This window comes from Sphaeramia orbicularis, chromosome 8 (assembly GCF_902148855.1).
Source record: "Sphaeramia orbicularis chromosome 8, fSphaOr1.1, whole genome shotgun sequence".
Lineage (NCBI taxonomy): Eukaryota > Metazoa > Chordata > Actinopteri > Kurtiformes > Apogonidae > Sphaeramia > Sphaeramia orbicularis.
Window position 1 is genome coordinate 44,404,067 of NC_043964.1, and position 14,366 is coordinate 44,418,432.

A 14,366-nucleotide genomic window follows, 5' to 3' on the forward strand; every position below is an offset into this window, starting at 1 on the left:
GACAACATGGGGACTGGTAAAGGCTTTGAAAATACAAAACCAAAGCCAATTGAGGGTCAAAACACAGTAATGTCCCATCAGACTGATTGCCATTCCAACATTTATTTCAATATAAAGTAGCTCCTTGTTTTGGATAATCCCTTATGGTCCAACTAAAGCAAAAATGAATTTAAAAGTAAAAATTTGGGTCATTTAGCAACACTAATCTGTCAAATTGTCTCTAAAATGTCCTGTCAAAGACATTTCGAATACTGTGTTTTGACCCTAAAATAAAAAGGTAGCAACCAGTATTTTCTATTAGTGCTGACTTAAACAGTGGCACAACATGAAACCAAATATTAAGACAAAAATACAAATGCCATGATGTACCTTTGCCTGATGAGTCCTGCAAGAAATTAAATCATTTTTATTATTAACTACATATGCATATAACAAGCATGGTGGCGGTAGTGGTGCTGGTATCTTTATTATATAATATTGCAGACACATGAAGATAGTCTCTTTCTTACAACTATACATCCACAATAAATGCAACATGTTTCTCTACCTAAATTGTTGTAGCAACTCCATACAGTCAATTTACTTTGTGTAATTTGTTATAGTTTGCTTACATAGCGTTTAAAATATATATATATACTTGCTAATGCGTTTTTCACTATCCAGCCAGTTGTTTACAATTATTTCAAGTATGAGCTGGGATAAAACAGGCTTTATTGATCTGTTGTAAGTTATATCTGTGATTCCAGAGCTGAAGAGAAGCTCCACAGTGTGGGAGAGAAGTATGGGAAACTGTCAGACTCTGGTCGGGAACGCTCTTCTGAATATGCTCCGCAGGTAGAATGAGGATGGCTAAGCACATCTCTGGTATTAAGGGGCAAAGAATGAAACAGCCAGTCTTCTACCAGAAGACCACCTGCATGCAGCCCTGGGCAGCAGCCCAGTTCAGCAGGCAGTTCCTCCAGGCAGTTACTGCGTAAATCCAACCTGCACAGCTGACTTAAACCTGAAATCCCTCTGGGTAATGAGCAGAGAGAATTGTGAGCAACATTTAGGATCCGCAGCTCCAAACAACCATTGAATAGCTCAGGGGGGAGGCTCTCTAGCCTGTTTCCGCTGAGATCTAGTTCTGAAAGCAGCTGCAAGGCCTTCACCTCTGCAGGTAGTTCCTCAAGCAGGTTTCCAGACAAGAGCAGCTTACGAAGGCAGCGAAGAGTAAAGAGTGCAGGGGGAAGGCTCCGCAGCTGATTATTTGACAGATCAAGGAGCTCCAGACCACGAAGCATACCAACACTGGCTGGAAGAGACAATATACGGTTATATGCCAGTCTGAAGGTCGAGAGACGCCGCAGATGAGACAGAGTCAGGAGTTCTTCCAGAGTTCTCAAATTATTATGCTGCAGGTCAAGTGAGCGGAGGTTGGCCAGAGCCACAAGGGCAGAGGGCAAACGCTCCAACTGGCAGTCCTGGAGGAGTAGCTCTGTCATGTCAGACATTCGCTTTAGGCCTGTTAGTGCCAGCAGCCTGGTGCCTTCGTTGGAGACCTCCAGCCTTACCAGGCTGCCAGCCACTTCACACAGCTCCCCAGGAATTCGCTGTAACCTGCCTTGAATCACTAGCACACGAAGGTGACGCAGTTGGCGCAGGCTTCCCAATGCCCATCCACGACCCACTCCACCTTCACTGCTCAGACGGCCACTGAGGTGGAGCTGATGCAAGTTGCGGAGGGAGAGGACCCAGCTTGGGATCTCTGAAACCTGAGTAAAGGTGAGATGAAGGACCTCCAGACGTTCTTGGAGAACCGCTAGTGCAGTTGGATCCACAGCTGCTGAGCAATGGTAAAGATGGAGTTCTCTGTTGGAAAAACAACAAATGAGTGACTAAATGAATGCATAGAATACAAGAAATAAATGTTGTTAAGCAGCTAATATTATGATTCACTAGATCTAATAAAACATGAAACATTTGTAATTACTTTATGTTTGTTATTCCACTAGAAGTCACAGTGTCTTTAAATGTTACAATAAGTTAGCAACAACACATATGTGGAATCTGGTAGAATTTTCAGTTAAACATATCATTTAGACATTAGAAACACAGTCAGGAAAAATGGTCTTTTAACTGTTTATGATAACAGTTTTGATGATGGAGGGGTCACATTTAAACCTTCAAACTATGACAATATCGCTTAGATAAAGTATATCAACCATATAAACTGGCAAAGGGCCCATGTCTATACCATTTTAATTGTGTGTAAGAATAAACAAGGTTTATCACAGGTTCGTATGCCTAAATCCAGACATATTTGTATCATTTCCAAGGATACATTTTAATTCCAGCGTGTTAAAGTTCAAATTGGTCCTTTAGGGTACGTATCTGCCAACAAAGGATACAAACTGTAACTATCCCAGTACGTACCCTGATGAAGGAATATGCTGACCTTATGTGCCCGTGTAGCTACTTCCCTGATCATAAGACATTAGACCATGAAAATTACTATTTTAATACATTTTTTTCAGACAGTAAACAATTTCAGAGGTCCTAATGAAAAAACATAACTTGATACAATAGAAGCAAGGACAGGACGAACAGTATTCTAACTTGTCTAGACAATGGTTAAATTCACACTAAAGGTAGTTAGTTAATATAGTATCATTTAAATTGACAATTTTCTCTCCAATATGTTAATGCTAAAATAATTTAGCACTGTTTGATGAGATTTTTTTTTTTTTTTTTTGTACTGTTTCTCCAAACAGATGAATTGTCCTTCCACGATGAGGACAGAGTAACCAAGATAATGTATTTAAAATTTTTCTAGAATGAATAAAAAATGAGAACAGTTATTGTTGTTAACACATAATGATATTTCAATGTGTACTTTAGGAAAAAAAAATTGTCAGTATTACTTTACACCATTTGCAGCATTTTCACCATTTGACCAATTCACCATTTTTTTGTAAACATGGTAGTAATACTAAAAAAAAAACAAAAAAACAAAACAAAAAAAAAAACAACAACAACAATTTCACAGGGAGCTACTGGTATCCAACAAGCCAAAGGTGCTCACAGATGGGACATAAATCATTGGAGAAAGACACAAGTCCAGGCACTCACTTGGTTAGAACATTTTTAAAAGCCTTTATTTTATGAGGGCCCGTAGAATAGGGGCTGGAGTTAAAACACATCAATACGTGTTGGCATACGCCTTCTTCAAAGTGTTGACAAAGAAAGAGGACAACACTAATTTATACTCACAGGCTGCAGGTGTGGCAGCCAGTGAGGCAACTGTAAAAAGTTTTTTAGGCACTAGGTGGGAGTAATTTGCCATTTTCTTGTATGGTCGCAATACTATTACTGGTTGGCAATAAACTGGTATATGAATATAAACATACAATTAGCATTATTGTAGCAATGTGTAATATTGCAATTTCATTTTTTTGCTTTCTTTTTCCTTTCTAATTTTTAAAAGACACTGAACAATTCTTTGGCAATCACAGGGCATCTTAGCTTATGGTGGTTATTTAAAAACATAGTTGGTATGTTAAAAAGGTGAGGGTATTAAAGAGTATATATGGATGTACAGCAAAGTACACTGCTGACCATGAAGTTGGAATAATTTTGTTTTCAGACACATACATACTATTTATTATTCTTATTCTTATTATGATTAATAATAATAATAATAATAATAATAATAATAATAATAATAATAATAATAATATAACAGATTAGATTTATATAGTGCTTTTCTACTTCCGCACACTCAAAATGCATGTATTTATTCCAATTTATACACATAAGTAATCACCTTTACCCAGTTACAAGGATTACATAGAGTCCCAGTTACACTTTATTGATCAACAATAAATCACATTATCCCAATCATTTTTATAAGGAGTAAAAAATATTTTAGTTCAATTTTATGGACAACAGTGTCTTATTATAGCAGCTGAAAATTCAGAAGTAAGCTTTAGTTTTATGTGAGCTGTGTTAATCTGACCTGAGGGAGGACATGTTGGACACTTGTGCAGTGAACCTGGCGTCAGTGATGAGCTCCAGTTTGAGGATTTGGAGCTGGGTCAGGGTGAAGAGGGCGGGAGGAAGCTGAGGCAGGGCCACTAGCTGCAGCCTGGAGCAGCCCTCCGAGTCCATGCTGATCATGGAATGCAGCTTCTCCTCCCCCCAGCGCCTCTCCAGGTTTTCCTCCATCAGCCTGCTCTCGCTGTTGGGTGACAGGAAGACGGATAGACGCTGGGCCCGCAGATGGTCGTACTGGTCCAGCATATTTAAGAGAAAAGCCAGGTCATTTCTCAGGTTGGGAATGTCTGTGAGGGAGCTCAAGTCCTTAAGTGAGTGAAAGGAATATTGATGTAGAGAGCTATGGGGCACACACAGACCAGAAAACATAGTGAGTCAAAACTATTACACAGAATAGACTTGAACTCAAAACAAAGCATTACACTGCAATCCTATTATCAAGCTCATGTGTATTATTCTATTCAGAGGCCTCACAGTGTGTGCAGTTGACTTAAAATTCCAGCAATTATTCCAGTTATTCATCCTTTTCACATTTACTCTGTTTTCAGGCAGTGGGACTGTAGTCACAACATACTCAATAAAGATGGTAGATGTGTTTACAAACCCTGACTTGAACAAACTTAATTTATTCATCCACCATAGAAAGAAACCAACAGCATGTATATTTGGAGTGGTGTTTCCATGGAAACAAAGTTGTTGTGAGCCATGAGAATTAAAGTAAAGTACTGTAAAACCACAACAATTTACTGAAAGGCAAAGAAAGTTCAGATGAGTTAATGGGAAATACAGCTTTTTTAATACAGTGTCTTTTTTCATTGTTTTTATGGATTGAAAATCAGAGCTGCTGTCATGATAAAAATGCTCACATCAGTTAATATAGATAATTATTCTAATAAACATCGACTAGCAAATAATGAATACTTATTTCTGATGGTTACTTGTGGCTTTAAATTACTTGGAAAAGTCAAAATGAGGCAAAAACAGTTCTGCTTTTGTGATTTAATGCTTATTTTGTGAAATCAGCATTAAAGATGGTTATTTGTGGTTTTACATTTATAATCAGAGTGTTCCAGAAATCTAGAAGTGGAACATTTAAAGCAATTACAATGATAAAATCTAGAAAAACATTGGACATAGCTGAGAAAGTAAACAAATAACATCATCACACTAATGGAAATGACAACAATATAAAATTATCATCACTGTTTTATTGCCCAGTCTAAAAATATTGATTATTGAACTCAAGTTATATTATTTGCAGGAACATCTATCAGGGTATAATAAAAACTAATTCTTTAACAGAGTCCTGACCTGTGTAAAATCCAGATGAGTGTGTATAGGTTCAACAGGCCGTAGAGACCCAGCAAGGTAGAGTACACCACCAGCAGTTTGCGTAAAAGAGAGGAGAGCACATGGATGCACTCAAAGGTAGTGTAGCCCACCAGAGACTGCTGTTCAGGGTGACAGGTGTGGGTGAAGGAGAAGGAGCTGATGAGAGGGACAGTGTAACTACCGATCAGCAAAACCATCAGCAGCTTGAATATAGTCTGAGCCAAGTAGACCTGAGGAGACAGAAAGTGAGGGTTAATTCTTTATATAATTACAAAGCTAAACCATGCAGTTAATAGGTAAACAAATAGATCAAGGATGGTAAAGGAGGTTTTCACAGTCAAAATAATTAAGCACAAGTAAAACTTCTGCTTTCATTTCCAATAAATGTATGTCAGTATTATCAGCAAAATGTATCTAAAAGGTGAAAAGTCAAAGTATTATTGTGCTATAAATGATCTTTATCGGTATTTTATTATTATAATGTTTTTCGACTCATTTAACAGCTGCATTCATGTGTAACTTACACTTTACAACTTAAGATATTTTAAGATGAGCTCATTTCATCTACTTTGTAAACTGTTTGTAGTTTAATCTGCAGCGATGCATCATATTCTGTAGGATCATCATATGTTTGTAGTGTCCCAATCAAGTAAATCCTACCTACAATCATAAATTTGCATCAAGATGCTTTGGAGTCTAAAACACACACCACTCACTGTTGTGTAAGGAAAAATAACACCTAAGAAAATCCGTTATAACAGGGAGAAACCTCAGGAAGAGCCAGAGTAGACATCATGCACTTGCAAGACAATATTTGTCCAACAATTTGCACAACTATGGAGAAAAATTAACTCTTGTAAAAGCACCACCTATGTTCACTACAAACAGCACAATTTCACACTTACACTCATCACCGACATTGTGAGTTAACATCAAATACATGGTGTACTTCTGTCTCAACCTCCCACAGTATTAGTTTGTAACACATGATGGGGTAAGTTACATCTTAAAAATGCAACATGCCTAAAAAAGACAAGGATATATGGGGACTAAAAAAAACTTCTTTGAAATATTTATGTTCGATATATACTTGAACTAGTAGTGACCGATTGTGAATTTTTCATTTCATCTAATTTAATCTGCAATTGTATTCCGCCTGGCCAAAAATAAAGTCACACACATTTTGTTGAACCGCCTTTAGCTTTGATTATGGCAAATATTATCTGTGACATTACTTTGATAAATTTAGTCATTGTCACAATATAATGTTACATTGAACCAAGACCTAGCTAACTGAAGCAGCCACAGATCATGACACTGCCCCCGCAGGCTTGTACTGTAGGCACTAGGCATAATGGTAATCACTTCATCCACCTTTCTTCTCTCCCTAATATGGGCTGAATCTTTGCAGTTAAATCCATGTGGGGACTTTTTGGGCCTGAAAATGTAAGCTCTGGCAGAAAAATACTTCCTCTACAGAATGTGCATGTGACTGTTTGTACTCATGTATAACAATAGGTTTTATTGTTGGAGCATTTTTTACCTTATAGATGACAGAGGAGCTTTCACAGTGGGATCGAAACTTGCGGACTTTTTCAAACAGTGCCCTGGCCTGTTCCCCATCACTTCTGTCCAGACTTATGACCTGCCTGGGACCCTTTGTCATGATGGTGGGCTTAGAAGAAGCTAACAGTACTTGGGAGCTGAGGGATATAGATGATTTGGTGGAGCTGCAGGACAGTGTGGACGGGCATGGGGAGGGAGGGGCTGCGGTGGATGCACTGTCTGACCTCTGTAAAAGCGGACTGTCTGTGCCAGAGTCTCTGCTTGGACGTCTTGTGCACATCACTTGGGGTGAAGATGATGAAGAGGGAGGAAGCGGTCGTGTCTCCACGTTCACCTCCTTCGTGTGGATGTTCTCCTGCTGGGCAGCATGTGAAAGGGCCTGAGATGTCCAAGGAGACTCACAGCACTTTGCCAAGATGGTCAAGAAGTGTTCAATACGGGAAGAGGTGTGAGGGAAGTGGAGCCAGAAAGAACCGCTGGCTACGAGGACCAGAGACTGCATCAAGGCCAAGTAGGGGAAGAAGCGGGAGGATAAAGGCAAAGCCTCATGGTAGCACACCTAGACAGATACACAGATAGATAAGCAGGCAGAAAGACAGACAGACAGCGGACACAGAAAAACAGTCACAGAAAGGATTTGGACCTAGTTATTATGGATTTGAAATTTTCATTTTTATTTGTTTTCCATGAGTGGTACCAAACTTAAAAAGCCTAATGTCTTTGCTTCGTAAAACATCAACTATAATCAATAATAATCAAAGTGTGCAAGTTGCAGAAATTGGAGGCATGGAATATATGAGACAGGAAGTGTTCAAAGATATTCCAGGGTTACACAACAAATATTGTAAATCTGGATTGTGGCTTGTCTCAGTAATCTATCTATCTATCTATCTATCTATCTATCTATCTATCTATCTATCTATCTATCTATCTATCTATCTATCTATCTATCTATCTATCTATCTATCTATCTATCTATCTATCTATCTATCTATCTATCTATCTATCTATCTATCTATCTATCTATCTATCTATCTACAGTTGAGGACAAAATTATTAGCCCCCCTACAAAAATGTCATTGTTTTAAAGGTATTTCCCGAGTGCTTTTACACAGAGCAACACATTTTTAACACAGCTTTTTTAGATATCCTAGTTTTATTTTGGATGCTTACATGATTTTAGTTTGCACACAGAAATGAAAATATTCCACAAAAAACAAAAAGTACCAGGGTCAAAATTATTAGCCCCCCTGATCCTAATTGTCAATTGTGTATCCTTTTTGCTGGATAACAGCCTGCAGTCATAGTATTTTTTTATTACAAGTCTCTGACACTTTTTTTTTGAGGAATCCCAGCCCATTCTTCTTTGGCAAATCTTTCCAGCTCCTCCAGATTTGGTGGCCTTCTGGCATGGATGTTCTTTTTTAGGTCACCCCGAATATTTTCAATGGGATTTAAGTCAGGGCTCTGTGCAGGCCACTCAGTTACATTCACTTCGGTCTTCTGAAGATAGCTCTTCACCAAGAGAGATGTATGTTTTGGATTGTTGTCATATTGGAAGATGAAGCAATGACCCAGACCCAGTGTTACTGCTGACTGCTTAAGGTTTTCTTTCAAAATCTCCACACCTTTCTTTGTTCATGATTCCTTCCACCTTGACCAGATTTCTAGTTCCAGATGCACTATAGCATCCCCACAACACAATACTCCCACCACCATGTTTCACTGTAGGGACGGTGCTCTTTGGGTTCTATGCCTCTCCCTTTTTTCTCCAAACATAAATGCTGCCTCTATGGCCAAAGAGCTCTAGTTTTGTCTCATCAGACCATAGGACACACTTCCAGTATGCATAATGTTTCTCCAGGTTGTCCTGAGCATATTTAAGGGTACGTTTACACGGCAACACTCCGCAAAGATTTCTCCTTTGCGTTATAAAATCATTCCGCGTTAAGACGAAGCCGCTATGATAACGATCTGCGTTAACATGAGTCCGCGAGGACGGCTGAATACGCTGTAGTGGCCATGCCAGACCAGTAGCTGGCGATGTAGAACTGTAGTGAAACAGTGGCGGTAAAACAGGCGCCTGCGCACAAAGAATTTCCGGTTTAGACAGCCTTTAAATGAGGAGAAGAAGAAGAGGCGGACAACACTATTTACAAACAACAATGGCGAGTGGTCGTACAAAGACGCAGGACTTCTGTGTCTGGACAGATGAGCTGAGCACAGTTAGCAGCACGTATGTTGTTCTGAAACCGGCCATTGTTGTTGTCGTTGTTCCTTCTTTTTCTGCAGCTTTATTGTGTCATAGAGGCTGGCAAATCAGCTTGGAGGCGCATTACCGCCACCAACTGGCCTGGAGTGGGTTAACTGGCGGTTCTTGGCTGCACGTCATATTTTACCCCGGAACGCTCCGACTCGCGTTAACACGGAGCTGGAATGCGGAGCGTATCGATAACGTTCCACCTTGGACCCTGGTATCAAAAGTTTCCGGATTCAGGCACTCTAGGCACCGTTTCCATGTTAACAGAGGGCTAATCCGCGATGAAATCTTCCCGGAGTCGACTGAATCCGACGCCGTGTAAACGGCCCCTAAGTCTGGCTTAAAGGTGTCTCTTCTTCAAAAGTGGAGTTTTTCTTGGTCTGCATCCTCTCAGTCCATTCCAGTTCAGAGCTATAGTGACTGTCTTCTTAGAGACTATGATTCCTGATGTGGCCAAGTCATTCACCAGTGTCTCGGCAGTTGTTCTGGGGTCTTTAGACCCATCTCTCACTAGTTTTCTTTCCAGGGTCTTTGAAATCTTTCACTTCCAATCTCTGCAAGGCTTGTTCTGTACTGTGTGGCTGTTTTTGAATTTCTGGATTATACTTCTCACTCCAGTTCTTGACACTTGGAAATGCTTGGATTGCTTTGTGCATCCCTCTCCTGCTTTGTCTACATCAATAATCATTTTTCTCGGGTCCAAACGGATTTCTCTAGTTTTGGGCATGGTGCTTTCTCAACTGACAGCTCAATGAGCCATACTGAGGCTTTTATACCATGTTATTGCTCTGTTAAAAAAGTACTTAGGAAAATCTTGAAGAAACTTAAAATTTCATAGGGGGGCTAATAATTTTGTCCTCAACTCTGTCTGTCTATCTATCTATCTATCTGTCTGTCTGTCTGTCTGTCTGTCTGTCTGTCTGTCTGTCTGTCTGACTGACTGACTGACTGACTGACTGACTGACTGACTGAAGATCTGGAAAAGTTTAGGATGACTTGGAAACAAGAACTGGAGTGTTACAGTGTGCTCCAGTTCAGTTAAGTCATATATTTCTGTCTTAAACTCAAAAACATGTTTTACTATGCAGATGAATGAAAATAAAATTGAGTCTGAGTACCTCTTAACATTGGAGAAAAAACAATAACTGACATATACTGTACCTGACTAACATAAACATACTGCTGATAGACCAGATGTGTGCGTCGACCCTGGGCTGTAGAATGAAGATTTGGGCTGCTGTTTTCTTGCTTCAGAGGTGCAGTCAGCACCACATCAGCCACAGCAGATGATGAATTGTAACGACTAGAATTTTTGGTGGTGAGTGGATCCAAGGGAATGCACACCACTCTGTCCCGGGACAGCTGCTCCGTACACGCTAGAACAGATACCATCAACATCAGGACCACCAGGTAGTCCATAAAGACCTCCCACCAGGGCTTCAGCAGTTTAGATCTGTGCTGATGCTGGTTCAGAGGAGCCAGCTCTGACAGAGAGAACATGGTGATCTCGAGGAGGACTGTGGAAATAAGTGCGATGATGAAAAAAATGGCCACATAAACTGGTCTATCGCCATCATTAATAATATGCTGCCACGGTCTGATCGAGCAAGATTCAGGTCATAGAATAAGATCAGGGGTAGTTAGTAGTACTTAAAGTGAAAAATAAGTAGATAAATTCAACATGGAAATCCAAACACTGGAAAAACTACACAGTTCCTGCTGCCTCAAAAAAGCTTGGAACATTATAAAGGACAATGCGCATCCTGGACACACTGTTTAAAGACAAGCAAAAGCAGATTTAAGAACAGTTTTTACCAAATGGCAGTTACCACACTCAAAGAAAAAAACATCAATGTGCTATATGTTTGAAGGGATTAGTGCAATGACAGAATGAATGCTTGTGTGTGAGTGAATGGCTTCTGCTTTTTTTTTTTGTTTTTTTTAAACCTATTTTTTCTAGCTGCTTTTATTTATATTTGTATTTTTGCATTAGTTTCTGTATAGAATTGATGCAGGGATTGGATGACACTTTTAATTTTGTTGCACTTGTAACAAAGACAATAAAGATATTCATGTCTTTCATATAGAAGTTAAATGGATGTTAAGAAAATCCCAAACAACACAGACAACAGCTAAAACAAACAAAAGTAAAACAAGCAAAAACAGCCTTATTTTTTAAAGATCATCTAAGTACCAGGTAAAGTATCAAATAAAAAGTCTTCCTACTTTTCTCTCTGATCTCCTCCAGAAAACCTTAATTCCAGTGCTGTCCGGTTCTGCTGTGAAAAACTCACAAAACTTAGTACAACAAAACTCCTCCTAGGCTGGCTGCCACTCAGCTTTTCAAGGGTTGCCATGGCAGTGGAGGATGTGTGGCTGAAAAATGTAATTCAGCCTCAGTGGCCTGATCCGGGCCCACTAGGGGCCATGCCTGAACCATTTAACTCCTTCAGAACTGAGTTAATCTGAACAGAGGTATCATTACACAACAACATTACAAAAAACATGAATGAATATGTCAGTTTTGGATTAAATTGTAGGAAGTCCTTAATAACTGGTTCATTTCACACACACTCATTGTACTGTTGAATAGTTATAAACTGATTATGTGATGTACAAGTCCGCAAAATCTAATGACATTGTTAGATTTATTGTTTTAGCAAACTTTAAAACAAAAGGTGCTTTGAGTGCCTTAAATAGCCTTATAGAAATCCTATTTTTATTATTATTATTATTATTATTATTATTATTATTATTATTATTATTATTATCAATCTATATTCATACTTGAGAAATCATTAAGGGGCAATGACTTTATGTCACAATGAAACAAGCAGCAATGCATCATAAAAACATGAATAATACAGGGTAACAAAAGTGTAAAAGGCGGGAGAAACAAGCAAATAATTAAACAATAAAAACTAACAAAACACAATATAAAATATGAAAACGTTTTACATGAAAGAAGTACAAGTAGATGAACTAAGTCACTTCAGTTTGGTCTGAATCTCAGTACTACTGGGTACTTTACAGAAATTGCATTGTTATATCCTAAATGTCCAGCAGAGGGTACTAAAGCAAATTACTGAGAGTTACAGAGTTGCCAATGACTAAAATCTGATCTGAGAGTATGTATTTACTACTGTTTCCTATCACTGTTCCTACCACTTCTTGTGTGTATGTGTACATGATGGGGGTCTTACATTTTGCAGATATGAATAATCCATTTACAGTCACTTGTGGGGGTTCGAGTGGTATTTTATGAAAAGTCTCCAGGAAATTAATGTATGTCAATGTTATACCGCTCGGTCATAAGGAAATGTGTGTCTGTGTGTGAGCATTTGATGTATGGACAAAAGGGTCATATGTAAGTCAATGTGTTGTTTCTATTGTATTTTTACCAAGACGAATCTGGAGCAAAGTCTCAAACTGACAGTGAACCACAAGCTGATCCACTCTGCACAGCTGCTTTGTGTGTGTGCGCATGTGTGTGTGTATGTGTGTTTGTGTGTGTGTGTTTGTGTGTGTGTGTGTGTTTGTGTGTGTGTTTGTGTGTGTACACTCACTGCGTGTATTCACCGTGTGTACTCACTGTGTGTACTCACTGTGTGTGTGCTGAAGGACAGAACTTGTGGAGTTTGAGTTTCAGGGGAGGTTACTGAGAAAGAGACAAAAAAGTTGCAGCGCTTCTGACAAATGTGTCAGTGAGATTGCCATTTACTGTTGTCATAAAAACAAATATGTTGGAGTGGGATGGTGTAACTGTGAGGGACGTTTTATCACCATCACCTACACAAAATCACACCCACAATGTTAACTGTAATGATTACTAGGGACAAGTTGAAAGTTAAAAATTCCATGAATTGAGTATGTCCAATCATCATCATCATCATCATCATCATCATCATCATCACCATCACCACCAGCAAAAAGCAGCAAAAGGATACAGTGTCAGTGAAAACACATAATGAGCACATAATAAACAGTGTAGAAGTGTTACTACTACCATCTAACAGAGTGACTACATTACAAAGCAAAATGTGTAATTATTATCCTTCATAGAAAACATGTAATTAAATTACTGCTTTGAATCAAATTATTACAAAGGAGTTACTCCTGAATATATTTTTCAAAAATAAACTTACATATAGAATATTACAGGTAAATACACTGGATAAATGCATGGCCATGTTGTCTGACAAGAACACTTTTCACTGATGGAAATTAAATTTTTTCCCCCAGAAATTTTACAAATATTCCAATATTATTGTATAAATGTATGCTTTCATGAGTTTTCAGCTTCAGTTTTCCATTTAAACCAATGTATTTTCATGAACACCAAAAATCACAGTGGTTTATGGAAACAGTTTTAAGTCATGTTAAACATGCTAAATAAGGTCATATTGGTTTTACTAAGATAAGAAGTCAATTAGAATCTTTATTCGTCATTAGTTTACATGTGGATATGCAACACACACACTGAAACTGACCATCTCCATTTAACCCATCATTAGACCATGCAGAAACACACAGACTAGGAGCTGCATGTTAGGTGCCTGGGGACAAATGCCTTGCTCAAGGGCACATCAAATAGCAATTCCTTTTTTTAGATGCAACATTGCATTGTTGCAACTGCAGGACAATACAGAGCAGAATAAAGGCACAAGGCAGTTATTTACTGTACATGTATGGAAACAGTGGGTATGAATGACTGGGTATGATAATGAATTCATTTATGAATAAAATTAGAAAATAAATGATAAATAGAAATCTCAAGTCAATATATTATGCAATTGTTATATTGAGTTTCTGTTCTCTTCTTTTTAGGCCATACTTTTTGATCTCCACGGACTCAAGGGAAAGTCACATGATATCACATCAAGAGAAACTGATGTGATGATACTGATGTACAAAATATTTTGCATCTCTTTCAGGGAAACATGGCTTTAAATTTAGACATTAGGGCTGCTGTGTAAGCTTGACACCACAGTGGGCAGATGTGTTTTATCTACACCCTTGGTTTCAGAATTCTGCTGTGAAATGGCCTTGCGGCTTCACACCCCTACATTTGCTACATACACAAACACTGACATACAAATAAAAAAGTGTAGTGATGTTTTGGGTGGGGTTGTGTTACATGGCAGCAAGTTTGCACAATAATCAGCTAATATCT

General features: G+C 38.6%; 1 protein-coding gene across 1 annotated transcript; it reads right to left on the reverse strand.

Moving 5' to 3' along the window:
* Window positions 1-465: 465 nt before the first annotated feature.
* On the reverse strand, window positions 466-11,531 carry LOC115423425 (volume-regulated anion channel subunit LRRC8D). Its single transcript, XM_030140223.1, has 6 exons — window positions 11,420-11,531; window positions 10,355-10,710; window positions 6,911-7,492; window positions 5,347-5,597; window positions 3,998-4,375; window positions 466-1,851 (listed from the first exon to the last, which is right to left on the reverse strand). The coding sequence occupies exons 2-6, from the start codon at window positions 10,691-10,693 to the stop codon at window positions 729-731; spliced, it is 2,673 nt and encodes an 890-aa protein (XP_029996083.1). The 5' UTR covers window positions 10,694-10,710; window positions 11,420-11,531; the 3' UTR covers window positions 466-728.
* Window positions 11,532-14,366: the final 2,835 nt, after the last annotated feature.

Excerpts from the sequence above, each read along its gene's own strand:
- LOC115423425 (XM_030140223.1), bottom strand. The coding sequence starts at position 10,693 with ATGTTCTCTCTGTCAGAGCTGGCTCCTCTGAACCAGCATCAGCACAGA. Across the intron at positions 5,598-6,910 it reads GCTCCTCTGTCATCTATAAG|GTCTACTTGGCTCAGACTAT; the intron begins GTAAAAAATGCT and ends CTGTCTCCTCAG. Across the intron at positions 4,376-5,346 it reads CTCATCTGGATTTTACACAG|CTCTCTACATCAATATTCCT; the intron begins GTCAGGACTCTG and ends TGTGCCCCATAG.